The 12,606-nt window shown below is 44.5% G+C and overlaps 1 protein-coding gene across 8 annotated transcripts in view; it reads left to right on the top strand.

The window, feature by feature from the left end:
• The window catches only part of FRY (FRY microtubule binding protein), a 456,767-nt gene that overhangs the window by 193,712 nt on the left and 250,449 nt on the right, over nt 1-12,606 (top strand). Inside the window, exon 1 of one of the 8 annotated variants that reach the window (XM_019652356.1) lies at nt 2,233-2,828. The exons of 6 other annotated variants lie outside the window; for them this stretch is intronic. In XM_019652356.1, the coding sequence (XP_019507901.1) occupies nt 2,759-2,828 (70 nt within the window). In that variant the 5' untranslated portion in view covers nt 2,233-2,758. Of the gene's footprint in view, nt 1-2,232; nt 2,829-12,606 lie in introns of those variants that run through there. One more of the 8 variants, XM_019652354.1, reaches the window with a different exon arrangement.

The raw sequence follows: 12,606 nt of genomic DNA, 5'->3' as shown, positions 1-12,606 counted from the left end.
TACTGATACCTTCTCTGGGCCCCTAATATCTGTGCCCAATTCCTTACTTAAAGAGTCATTGTATGTTCTCAGATTGTTAAGGAAGGGACCCTCATTTTTACAGATATGAAAGCTGAAATAGTTTTAGGTAATCTTAATGACAACTGAAGTCACATGGCAAGCCAGGGACAAATTCCGATTTTACTGTATTTTAAGTACCTCTGTGCAGGTGCCTATTCTCACTGCATTTTTTATATCCCCCTCCCCCCTCAGAGAGAGAAGAGACAAAGAATAAATGTTTTATCCCAGCTGGCAGCAGGTGTCATTCTGTTTGATTTGCAGACCTTTCAAAGAAACAAAAGGCCTTTTCTGCTCTTTTACAATATATGCTCTCTTTAAAGGCACTCAAATGAGGGGAGTGGGGGGAGAACACACTGGACAGGATCTCAGGGTCTAACAGACAGAAACTGGGCTCTTAGTTGCTGATTTCCCTCTTCCCAAGGAAAACCAGATGCCACTAAAAACACTCTTTTCTAAATAGCATTTAAATTTTTATGATAGTTTCCTCTTGAGATATATGTAACAGAGCATTCTCAGCAAATTAGTATGTTTATAATAGGATTGAAAACTTTTAGAAGTCAGTTAAGGTCTCTTCTATAAAGTCAACAGAGAATCTCTGTATACATATCAATAATTTATAGCATGTTTGCTTGCTGCAGCTGTTTTTAAATGACTCCAACTTGCTAATCCCCAATAGTTACCATTGGGGTTCAAAAGTCATAGACCTATCTGGTCACATAAATAGTGCAGGGATGTATTTAACTTAAATGTTCAAGTTCTATTCAGGAGTCCCTAAGGGTTCATAATAAAAAATCAAGATAGGTCACATTCCATTGTTTACTATATGCAAGACACTAGGCTAGCCACTCATTCATAATGTCACTTAACCTTCCCAACAACCACATGAGGTCGGTATCACCTTTACCCCATTTCACAGATGAGGAAACGAATGCTTAGTGAGGTTCATAGCTTGCCCTGGGTCTCATAGTTAGTGCAGCTGGAGTCTGTCTCAGGAGGCTTTGTGTTCATCAGTTCCAAGGTGCCATCAGCCCCCTGGTCACCTACTGCTATCAACAGTGGGAATGAGGGAGGTGGTGGTGGGGGCACCAGAAATGTAGGCATGGGTATTAATTGTTGAAAGAACCCAACCTGATGAGTGATGTTGGAGACTAAAGTGCTGCGAATGGACTTGGAAATCCTGGGGTGCGCACTCGCCTTTTGTGTTCATGTGAGGACTTGGAAAAGCTTGTTACATTGATAGCGTCTTAGGGCATTTCAGGACACAGTCTTAAAAAACTTCTCTTTAGTGTCAAATGTTTTAAATTCTTAGTCTTAAAAGTATATTCTTTTCCCCCTCCATTTCTCAAATGAACTATTAGCCTAAGAATTCCTATGTGTGTATTGATTTCCTCAATAATTTTTATGTTAAATAATTATTAACATGGTTTATTAATCCCTTTGGAAAACATTCATGATAAATGAGGGTAAAGGGTTCTGTGGTTGAAGAGATGGTTGGCCAGGCCCCACCTACGCAAACATAGCCTGTCATAATTAAAATACTCTTCTTTAATTCCATCGTAAAGCTAAATGATAATGAGAAACAAAGGGAAACCGAAATCAGGACACCCGATATCAAGATTTCATGAAGAGAAAAGCCATTGTGCAGCAAGGAACCTAATGCTTTGGCTTCTTGTCCTTTCAGTACAAATAAAATAAGCTTTACTGGGCTTGGTGCTTCTTAGAAATGAAAGGTTTGGGAATCAGATCCACTGTGGAACCTGACGTCCAGTAAACGAGCCCACAGAGCAGTTGGTACAGGCCCCTTTGGCAACCCACATCGGGGCTGGTGTGCCCATCAAAATGACAGCATTTCTGGTAGGGAGCCACACAGGGTGTGCATTCCCCTGCCCCTGAAAGAAGGGGGAGAAAAATCCCAGGCCAGTGCCCTGTTGTCAGCTTTCCTACTGCAAGAGGCTGGCGCTGGCGGATGGGGCTTTTAAAAAAACATCAGTGCAGCCAGACCCGGAGTGCAGCTTGGCTCCCTGCGGTACCCTGCAGCTGTGTGTGTGGGGACAGACACAAGGGGAAACGCTCCCTGGGAGCGTCTGTGCACCGAGGACCCGCACCAGCTGGGAAATTCCGCCTGCAGCCCAGTCGGGGCCCAGGGACTGGAGGCTCAGGTTGAGGCTGTGGGCAGGGGCAGGGGCGACGCTCCCAGCCCAGCCCTCGCCCTGCGGCGGCCTGGGCAGGGCCGGGGGCGACCCGCGGCTGTGTGCTGTGGTCGGGGAGGCGGGCCAAGGACACGCCCTCCCAGGGGAAAAGGATCACGGTGCAGGTGGGGACTTCCTTGGGACCATACCTGGCTGGAGCAGAGCCTGTGGGCGGCGGCAGCAGGCGTTTCTGGTTATGGCAGCTCAGAAATGAAAGCAGCAGCCGCCGCCTCTGTGGGCTGCAAGGAGATCGGCGCCCAGCAAATAAGAAGGCAGCCCTGGACCCGGAGGAGGCGGGGCACCGAGCATCTCTGTCCTGCTCCTCCGTGTCCCTCAAATGAGGACTCCGGCCGGCACGGAGGCAGCTCTGCAGAGCTTTCCTGGGCGCTCTGACCCCTGCTGACATCACTAACCTGTGACAGGCACCTCTCTGGGCCGGTACCTGCGCCTTCTGCGGCTCCCAGTCCGTCCCCCCCCCCCCCCCCGGAGCTTCTTTGTATGCAGGCGACATGGCCAGCCAGCAGGACTCCGGCTTCTTTGAGATCAGCATCAAATATTTACTGAAATCCTGGAGTAATAGTGAGTAATAGAAAATAACCTTGTGTGTGTGTGTTTGTTTGCTGGGTGTTGTGTAAGGTTTGAGAAATAACATCTCAACTGGACGCCTATGCTTGTGAGCCAAGGAAGTTTTTTTTTTTTTGCTTCCATCTGCCATGAAAATCAAAATGTCAGTGACTGAACTAGCTTTCCTTAAGTGCAGAGGCTGCAGTGCAATTGCAGTAGGTTTTGTTCCATTAAATGTTCAAGTGACATGGCCCTTCCAACTGTGGCAGAGTGCAGGGATGGGGCGCTGGGGCTGCGTTTCCTGCCTCGGCATTTATTAGATGTGTTCAGGCTTTATCTAAATACTCTATGAACTGTGGCTTAATCAGAGGGGTGTGGCAGGGCTTCAGAGCACCTCCTAATTGTTTTATTAGTGTATTGTCTATAAAGAAAAATGCTCAATGGCCCAGAACCTAAGACTCATCTCTTTTGTACACAGAGGCATTTGCACATTTATTTGATCTGTCCCTCGTCCCTGTGGATGGTGTTCAGAACATTATTTAATATAGGAATTTTTAAAAATCCTGATGTTTGCTGTAGTCCAAATAACATGCTTTTCGGAAACGTAAACAAGCAAGGTCCTGACCCTCATCAGTTATTAGGATATCAGAACGTTCTGGCCACTGAAGTTCCGTCTCTGACCTACTTAAAGATTTTAGCAATAATATGTTTCAGAAGGACAAGCTCTAAGGCTCCATAGATCTGGGATCACATTAAAATGAGGCCTCATGGGATCAGTGATGCCTTGTATTTTTGGAACAGTTTAAAAACAAAGTCTTCTCTATTTCAACAACAGCCTTTGTACTTGCTCCGGCTAAACGGCCGGCAGGTATTACAGATCCTTCGTTGTTGGAAATTTAAAAAAAATTTCCCAAGAAAAAAATGTGATGTTGTATCAGGTGCATACTAATTAACCTACCTGTGCGCAGAGCTGTGAATAATTATCGCCTCCACAGATGACCTGTGGCCAAGATTGTTCTCCTGTAAACAAAACCTGGGCAAGAGAACCTGGCCGTCATTGCACTGAGAAAACAGCCAAAGCACCCTGAGCCTCCAGATACTCAGGGAACTGCATCTCTTGGTAATATCCCCCAGAAACCATTTTCCCAGGTCCTTTTGCACCACTGAATGCACTGTGGGGCTCGGGGAGCTGTTTTCTACAAGTGGGAAGCAGTGCTCACCCACACAGCATCCCTTTATTGGCTGTACCACAACTCATTCATCTGGGACTCACCGTGTGCACAATCCTTCACACTCCGGGACGCCTCTTCCTTTGTCTCCCACCTTCTGATTAATGAAATAAATTTGATGTACAGGGCTCTTTATGAAACAGTGTTCCGGTAACTGGAAAGGCTTCCTGTGAGTCCGACATCAGCGTGTGGTCTTCAGTCATCATTTGGAGGACTCCAAGGCCAGATTTTTTTCTGCCATCTGTTTTTGTCATTATCTCATTTGATAGAAAATTACGCCATGACAGTGCTGAGGCCAGTGAGAATTATTTTAAAATTGTTCTCCCCTTGTCTATTTTCTGATTAGTCTAAACAAGGTATATGTTCTTCCAGCCTTCCTAACCTTTCCCCACTCACGTCAGGAAATGGTTCAAAATGACTGTTCATTTCTACTTGGAGACTATCTGGGACACAATTTTGAATTCTTTCAATGCATTCAGCAAATATTTATTTAACACCTACTATGTGCCAGATTATAGGGCTACCAAGATGAATAGGACACGGTACTCGCCTTCAATATTAATTTCTTAATTTCTTTACTGCAGAAGAGTGAACTTGGTGGTTCTCGAGCATTCCTGTGGGGGTCAGAGTGTTTTTCAATCCTGTTCTTGAAAGAGGAAGAGGAAATATACTTTGTGCTTAGTCTTCTTGAAGCTTGTTGCAACACCGACCTGCTTATAGTCAGTCTAGCACAGCTCTCAGCTTTACATGTTTCAATAGCAAAGAGAGAAAGAAATTTGTATGGAAGACAATGGAAAAAACAGAAGCCTTAGGGCTTTAAGCTACTGAGGGTACCCTGGCTGGGAGGGTACCCACTGGAAGGTCACTGGCTGGCCCAGCATCACAGGTTTGAGAGGCAGGGATGCCCACCCACACGCCTGAATGGAGAACCAGGCCCCTCAATTACATAGTAGTGCTTATTTATAAAAGTGCAACAGTTAAAAACAATACAATAAACTATAACTATGTCAGGCTGCTCTTCTAGGTGGTAGTAAGAGGGAGGATGATTCCATGAGCATTTCCAGGTTAAAGTTTCCATTTGTTTGTTTTTAAATCGCACATCACGAGGAAAATGTACTGTATTTCCCCATGTATAAGACACACCCTTTTTCGAAAAATTTGGGGTCTAAAAACTGGGTGCGTCTTATACAGTGGTTGTAGATTTTTTTACTTGCATTTCTCACTGAGGACAAGGCAATATATGAAGACAGTGATTCGTCATCAGATACAGATGAGGACAAGCTAATGGTTGGGAGTTTTGACAGTGATGAGGAGTTGTATGAATTTTATGATGAATAAAACTTGAGTTCAATAACTTTATGTAATACATTTTTTTTTCAAATTTCGGGCCCCAAAATTAAGGTGCATCTTATACATGGGAGCATCTTATACATGGGGAAAAACGATAATTATACATGTGTGTCTCCTCTGAAGAATTAACAGGCCAATTAAATCACGCATTGCCAGGTAAGATGTGTTAGCCTTTGCTTCCCTGTTCATTTGGACACGCCAGCCTTCACTGGCACGCCAGCCTTCACTGGCACGCCTCTATCAGGCGCCCCTTCGCTGTACTAGAGTTGGGATTTCATGTGGCCTCGAGGTCTGGGAGTAAAATGTCCTTTGGCACCCTAGCTGCAGAGGCTTTCCTCAGCCCTTGGACACCTGCACTGTTGCTCCTTCCCCGGCCTTGTCCAGGCCTCCCCTGCCGTTCAGTGGTTCTCCCAGCCGCTGCCCTGGGCATCCACTCTGACCTGGAATGTGCCAGTGGGCACCTAATGGTCCGCCTGCTATGGAGCAGCCTGGAGAGGCTTCTGCCCAAGACACCTGAGTGCCCGTGACTCCCCCGCGCAGGACCCTCTCTGCTGTGTTGTCCTGCTCACCCCTCTGCAGCTCACTCTCTTGCTCCTCAGTCCCTGCCCCCACATATCAGCCCCAATCAGACATGCCCTCACCCAGAGCACATGTCACAGGACCCAAATGCCTCCGTTCAGACCCGCAGCGCCTGCTCCTATGTGACCTCGGACAGGCCATTAACCACTCTCTGCCTCCATGTTCTCATCTGTAAGCCAGAGGCAGAACTAATGAGCGCAGCACAGGAGTGAATGTGGCATTAAGAGGTAAAGCGCTGAGCATACTTTCCAGCACGTTGTAAATGCTCCATAAATGTTGCCGTGTTATCAGTGGAGCTCGGCGCTCCCCTCTCTTCTGACCCACTGAAAAGCAGACTTAGACCACATTTTCCCTCAGCACTGACATTCTCGGGGGTCATTCTGTACCCAATCATCTCTTCCCACACCCCGGCAAAGGGAACCGCATGTATATACTCGTATGACGGAATTCGTTGCTTACTTTGGGCCTTTTTTCCCTAGATTTTCCTTTTAACTTGGCTCCCTTTTCCACCTCAGCTACTATTAGAATATTCCAACCTTCCCTAAGAACGTACCTTCTAGCAGCATGGGGTAGCCTGGGGATGTTCTCAGTGTCAGAAAGTAACCTGGGCCTCTCAGGTTTGCTGTACAAGAAGTTCAGAGCAGAGGGCTCCAAGACATTTCCTGGGAAAGGAGGACTTGGTGTGTATTGGTGTGCAGAGTGGGGTATATCTGTGTGCACAGCAGGTGTCGGTGTGCAGAGCTGATGTGTATCGGTGTGCAGAGCTATCAGTGTGCAGAGCTGGGTATACTGTTGTGCAGAGCTGGTGTATGAGTTCTCCCACTGTCTGAAATTTCCCAAAATTTCCTGAAAAACCCGACTGGATTTCCTTGTGTTTACATCCACCCCACGATGTGCAAACACAGGGCTCAGTGAGCGAAGGTGCGGTCAGATCCATTCAACGTCTCCATCTTTCCAGGATAGCGTGCATCCTTCCTGCAACATTTGGCAAATCTCCTCCCCCCGCGGAGGGAAACTTCCCAATGACTGTTAACTCTTTCAGATAACGAGAATTTCATAGACAAACTGCCTGGGGGATGGGACAAGCTCTTTGCTTGTTTTGGAAGAAACTGGTGTGCCTTGTAAAATGTCTAATGTTGTCAGATAAACATGCATCGATTTGCACAATCAGGTGTGGCGTTTTTCAGACACAACATAGTTAAGTTGTGGTGGTAAGGACACTATCTCTGTCCAGCCTAGAAATGCTGGTTGGTGTAGGGTTAGCTCGGAGGACAAACCCTGTGCAGGCCAGGATTGAAAACACCTCCAATTGGCTGCCAAGCAATAGTTATGGTCCCTGTTTATATGTCACCCGTGTACCGCAGAGACACTACGAGAAAGGCTTAAGGAAACCTGAAGATGTTCATTTTAGCTCTTTGTGGAGTTGGTTTAGAGAAATAGAAAACTAAAGAGGTTTAACTAAGTGCCTAAACCCAGCAGAGCAGCACTCATCTCAGTTCTCTGGAGGTAAGAAGCAGCCCGCACTGTCCTGGTGCTCAGCTACCCCAGTATTCCCAGGGCCGTGGTACTGCTGCTGTGGCTGTTACAACCCCGTGAGAACGAGAACCCACCTAAGCAGCCGCTTCACAGGGTCTGCCCTGAGCTGGTGATGGAGACATATTGGAGGGGCTTTGTTTGTTTGTCTCGGGTTTTTGTTTGTTTGTTTGTTTGTTTGTTTTTTGTTAAAATACATGAATAATCCTAGAATGACAGCAGCTGAGGGGCCACTCTGTGTCAAATGATATGCCTGAGAATTTATACATAGGGCAACCATGACATTATTTGTCCAAACTGGGCCACTTTTGAAAGTGCAAGTTAATAATTGTGCTCGGACACTAGGCATGAACTGGGACTGCCCTGGGCCAAGGAGGCCATGTGACCACTCTGCTTATTATCTCCATTCTTTCCAGTAACTCTTGCAGAGTTATCCACATTTTACAGATGAAAAAGAGGGAAAATGAGAGTTGAGAAAGTGATTTGCACATAGCCCCTGAAGCCCTCCCCTAATCCAGCTGATAATCCCATTTTTTCCGTTCACCTGTAGAATGATCAAAGGATTAAGAACACTTTGGGGAACTCAGTGCATTATAGGTACTTTTCATTCTTGTTGGCTGATGACCCTGTCATTTCTTAGCCTTTCTCCCTCCCTAGGCACCTCTGATTCATGTTCTCTCTCTCTTTCTGTCTCTCTCTCTCTGTCTCTCTCTCTGTCTCTCTCTCTCTCTCTCTCACACACACACACACACACACACACACATACACACACACAGGATTATAGTAAAAAGGTACATTTCTGTTAGGAGTGTTTTATGGTGATTTCTCCCCATTTTTAAAAGTCTATGCAAATACATAAGCTAAATGGCTCTAGTAAGTAAAAGTATGTTAATGATCTTTACTTCTTTTAGAGTTGCTGTTTGCTTACCTTGCTGAGGTTTCTCTGATATGTTGTATTCTTTTTAGCAAACCCCTAATTCTCTTTAGCCGTGAGAACAGGCAGAATATTTCCAGTGATCATGGAAGTCTGTCTATAACTCAGGTGTCTCATTGTACCTGGTGGCTCCTGTCTCTACCACCATAAAACTCCACAGACTGACAGCACAAAATGATTCAATTTCAATGTCCTTACCTACTTTTGCATGCTGCTTGGTAACATTGCCAAGAACTGGTGTCAGAGCCGCAGGAGACAAGGAGGGGGATGACCAGACAATGTTACAATCTGGGAGCAACCCAGGGTATTTGAGACAGTTGCCAGTATTTAGATGCATCAACTGATGTAACATGCAAATATTCTCTTTATTTGAAAGACATCTGTTCCAAAGGTTTTCATCCTCAATACTCATTAGTTTACTTTAAGGTACAGTTGAAGGAATTGAATGGGCTACATGGTTCCTGATCATCTTATTAGTAATTTCTACATTGTGAGCCTTTTGGGATATTCAGAATGAGCTGGCACAGAAGTGAGTTTGGGCTAATGAGAAATGACATTTGACTGTGTTGGGGCTGTTCTGTCGATTGACAGCCCCATATATAAGCTTTTTGTGCAGGTTCTTGGCCAGGCCTAAGCCTTAAATTTATTTAGTGCCTTGTAGTTTACTCAGCACCTTCAAACACATGACCTCAATTGATGAATGAGATGCATTGATTGTGAATAAAACAGCTTCTTCTTAAATGTTTCTGGTTTTGGATGATATGGCTTAATTCTCCCCAAATTCAGCTTCTGTGGTATGACATACCCATAAGGCATTATGAAGGTATTTCATGAGGTTTCAGAGCAAATTCAAATGAACGAATAATAATCCTAGTCCATGGTCTTTCCTTCAAATAGGACTTTTTTTAATGTGGGATAGCTTGGCATTTATCACCTAAGATCTACAGCGGGGCATCTATCTGAAAAACATGTATAAGATTTTCTGGATTTATGTGTACCCAAACATGCCTTAATCTTCTTTTGTAAACACTTGAACATTTGCAATTTTCTACAATGTGGTGCCTTCTGGGCATCGCCCACTGTTTGCACGCCACCCCAGTGTAGAAGGCTCAGCAGGCACCCCCTTCCTGGAAAGCAGAGTGGCGTTTGTGGAAACGATCGTACACAACTATATCCCATCTTTTTGCTTACCAACCCTCTCAAGTGATAGATCCCATTCATCATATTCAGGTAAATATTGCCCCATTGTGGAGCTGTTGGCTACTTGACCAAGAGAGCGCCCTCTCTTTGAGCTAAAAAGTTGTAGCTCTCAGGCTTGGAGGAGTGTTGAGTATAGTGTTTTCCATAAAAACATCTTAGTTACATTTCAGTGCTGTGCTACACAAAAACTTGCGATCTTAATGTCCGCTTTTCTTGGTTATTGCTGCAAAGCGCTTGGTACTCCACAGTCAGAGAAGCGAGGCCAACTCTCTTCAGGGCTTCTTTACTGAGCGTCTGTGTCCTGTGCACACACGAGGCTCGCTGCTTGGGGAGTGTCATGGCTGAGTCAGACCCGGCTCCTCCCATTGAGGACCTCAGAGCCTCCCCTGCCTCCCCTTAGAGCCAGAATTCAGGAATATTCATTCACACAGGAGTTCCCCAGACTTAGAGAGTCCCAGGGAGCCAGGGAGAGGAGCCAGTGGTGTGGCAGAGACAGCATGTACCCTGCAGAATTCAATTGGGGGTGATGTGTTTGACAGTCTGTTGGCTTTGACTTTATGGATTTGTACTTTGCCGGCATCAGAGAACTATTGGAAGCCTGGTGTTTGCAGGCCAAGTCCTGTAGAAACATTTTAGAGTATCCCCCCTAGCAGGATGGCTGCTGGAGAGGAGGAAATATAAATCACTCACCCCGACACACTTGACCACGTGTCAGGATTTGGGGCAGCAAGCATTTCAGACAGGCATTCTTTACATCAGAGATGGGAAGGAGAGGTGCCATGTTTCCCAGAATTTTGACCTTGGACAAATTTAAAGTCAGTCATCCTTCATTTTAAAAAAGGGTCCTCTCACTCTTCAGACTATCTGGGGATTGAAGAGAAGGATGTGTGTGTGTGAGAGAGAGTGTATATTTCTATAAGTTAAGTTTAATCATATAGCTCACCCATATTCTGATATACATTTTTCTTCTCTCACAGACCAGACAAGCACGAGCATCTGAGTGTTAGTCACTGAGAACCCCAGATGCTCACCAGTGACAGTTTATATTCTGCCTGCATATCAGACTCTGTAATGAGTCTGATTTTGGTTTAATTCCTTCCCACTGTTTAGTCATTTGATGAGCTGCAGATGGAAATTGAAGCCAAAGCCATAAAATTTCAGCTAATACTTTTTATGCTGCTGTAAGAATTTGTTGTCATGTCAATTTAAGGGAGTTGAAACCTTTTTCGAGAAGGCATTCAAATCTACATTAAGTGCTCTTATCAACTCTAATTTGATATACGGCTCTAACTGCCTCTGCTGTTTTAATCAATCGCAAAGTACAAAGTAGCTTCACTGTGAAGGCAGCTTTGAAATTCCCAGAATTTCTCAGCTACTGCCACACGTACAACATTATGGAAATATACAATTAAATTGCCATTAAAGATTTTTTTCTTACGCTTAGGAACACGAGGCTGACTTCTTTGAGTCTAGCCTTAATCAGGTAAATATGTATTTTGGCAGCCGTGAAAAGGATAGGGTATTAAATTAACTAGGGCAGTACTTTAGTAAAATTCCATGTGAATGTTATATTTATGTGGGAAGGATTAAGCAAATCAATAAAATTCTTCACTTGTGCAAATACAAGATTAGGCTTTTCTTCCCTGATTTTTCTGTTGTTTTACTGTGTGTGACCTTGTCTCCTTCCTTTACTTCCTTATAGGAAAGGAACAAACCTGACACGTTGTCTCTAGCTGACTTACATGAAGGGTTTTGAATACCTTCATTGAAAAAGGAGGTTTATGTAAACATCATAATACTCGCCAGTTACTTCTCCCACCCCATTAAAGCCAGACTGAAGGAGGCTGAGTTATTGAACTTGACTGGTAAACAGGGACTGGACCTCGGACTTCCTAAGCATGGTCAGATTCTTGGACTAGCTCACTTTTCAGTATTCTAAAGAAGAAAAAATTTTCACACTACACAACCGATTGGGTTCTATTGTGTTTTACAGTAAAGTGACTGTGTATCTAACTCAGTGAAGGTGAACAAGGTTGTCCAATCTGAAGTGTTGGCATTCTTGATCTGAAGATAGGTTTTGTGTCTGCACAGGGAGATGCGGTGTTTATGGAAATTCCTGGCATTCTGCAGGTTTTTAAAACAATGATCAGACAGGGCCAAGGGTATTCTTCTAGGTTTTGGTAGATATGTTTCCATTAAGCCATGTTGAAATAAAGAATGGAGTAAAGATGCAAGATACTATTAAAGAAAAACCAGCCTGAAACATTTTTTGGTTGGTGACACTATTCACCTTTTCTGACTGCTGCAGCTACGTAGAAGGCTCTGTGACAGCATTAAAGAATTTTAAAACTAAGAGAGTCACTCAGGTGAATAGATTGCCTGTGACTTTAGCAAATTATAAGAAGCTAGTTTAAAATGCACAAGTTAGAGCACCAATTAGAAGGTAAATTGCAGTTTTTGTTTTTAAAACAACTCTGCTTTTCTACTTTTAGTTTTTGAAACTAAGTTTTAACCGAATCTCCCCTGAAAACCATGACTTGCAGTTAAATGATAAACGAGCTTAGCTGTAGATTGCTTGCATTACTTCAGTTCCCCAAATATGATCTACTTTTCTAAGGAGAATTTTAGCTTCCTAGGGGAGTTCCCAGGGAAGCCAAGCCCTGTGCTGGGCTGCACCGGGTGTCCTGTTTCACTTCCCGCATCTGAGGGTGTCCCTGAGGTGTGTTCTACTCGATTCTTCCAGGTTAGAAGTGCAAGGCAGCCTGTCCTCTTTTATTTGATTGACTGCAATTGCAAGATAATAGGAAAAATAAGAGACATTTTAGTCTTGCCTTGTGTTTTCGCGTTCCGTTTACTGACAACCCCCCAGTCCTTATCATTATGGGAAAGCTAATCCTAGTTTATGCCAGTGGAGGTACCAGTTTTGAAGGTGTTTGAAAATCTGGGCCAATTTCAACTAAAAGAAAAC

The sequence above is a fragment of the Hipposideros armiger genome, unplaced genomic scaffold (assembly GCF_001890085.2).
Source record: "Hipposideros armiger isolate ML-2016 unplaced genomic scaffold, ASM189008v1 scaffold_178, whole genome shotgun sequence".
Classification (NCBI taxonomy): domain Eukaryota; kingdom Metazoa; phylum Chordata; class Mammalia; order Chiroptera; family Hipposideridae; genus Hipposideros; species Hipposideros armiger.
The sequence above is the reverse complement of the archived record's forward strand: the minus strand, read 5'-3'. Positions and strand labels throughout refer to the sequence as shown.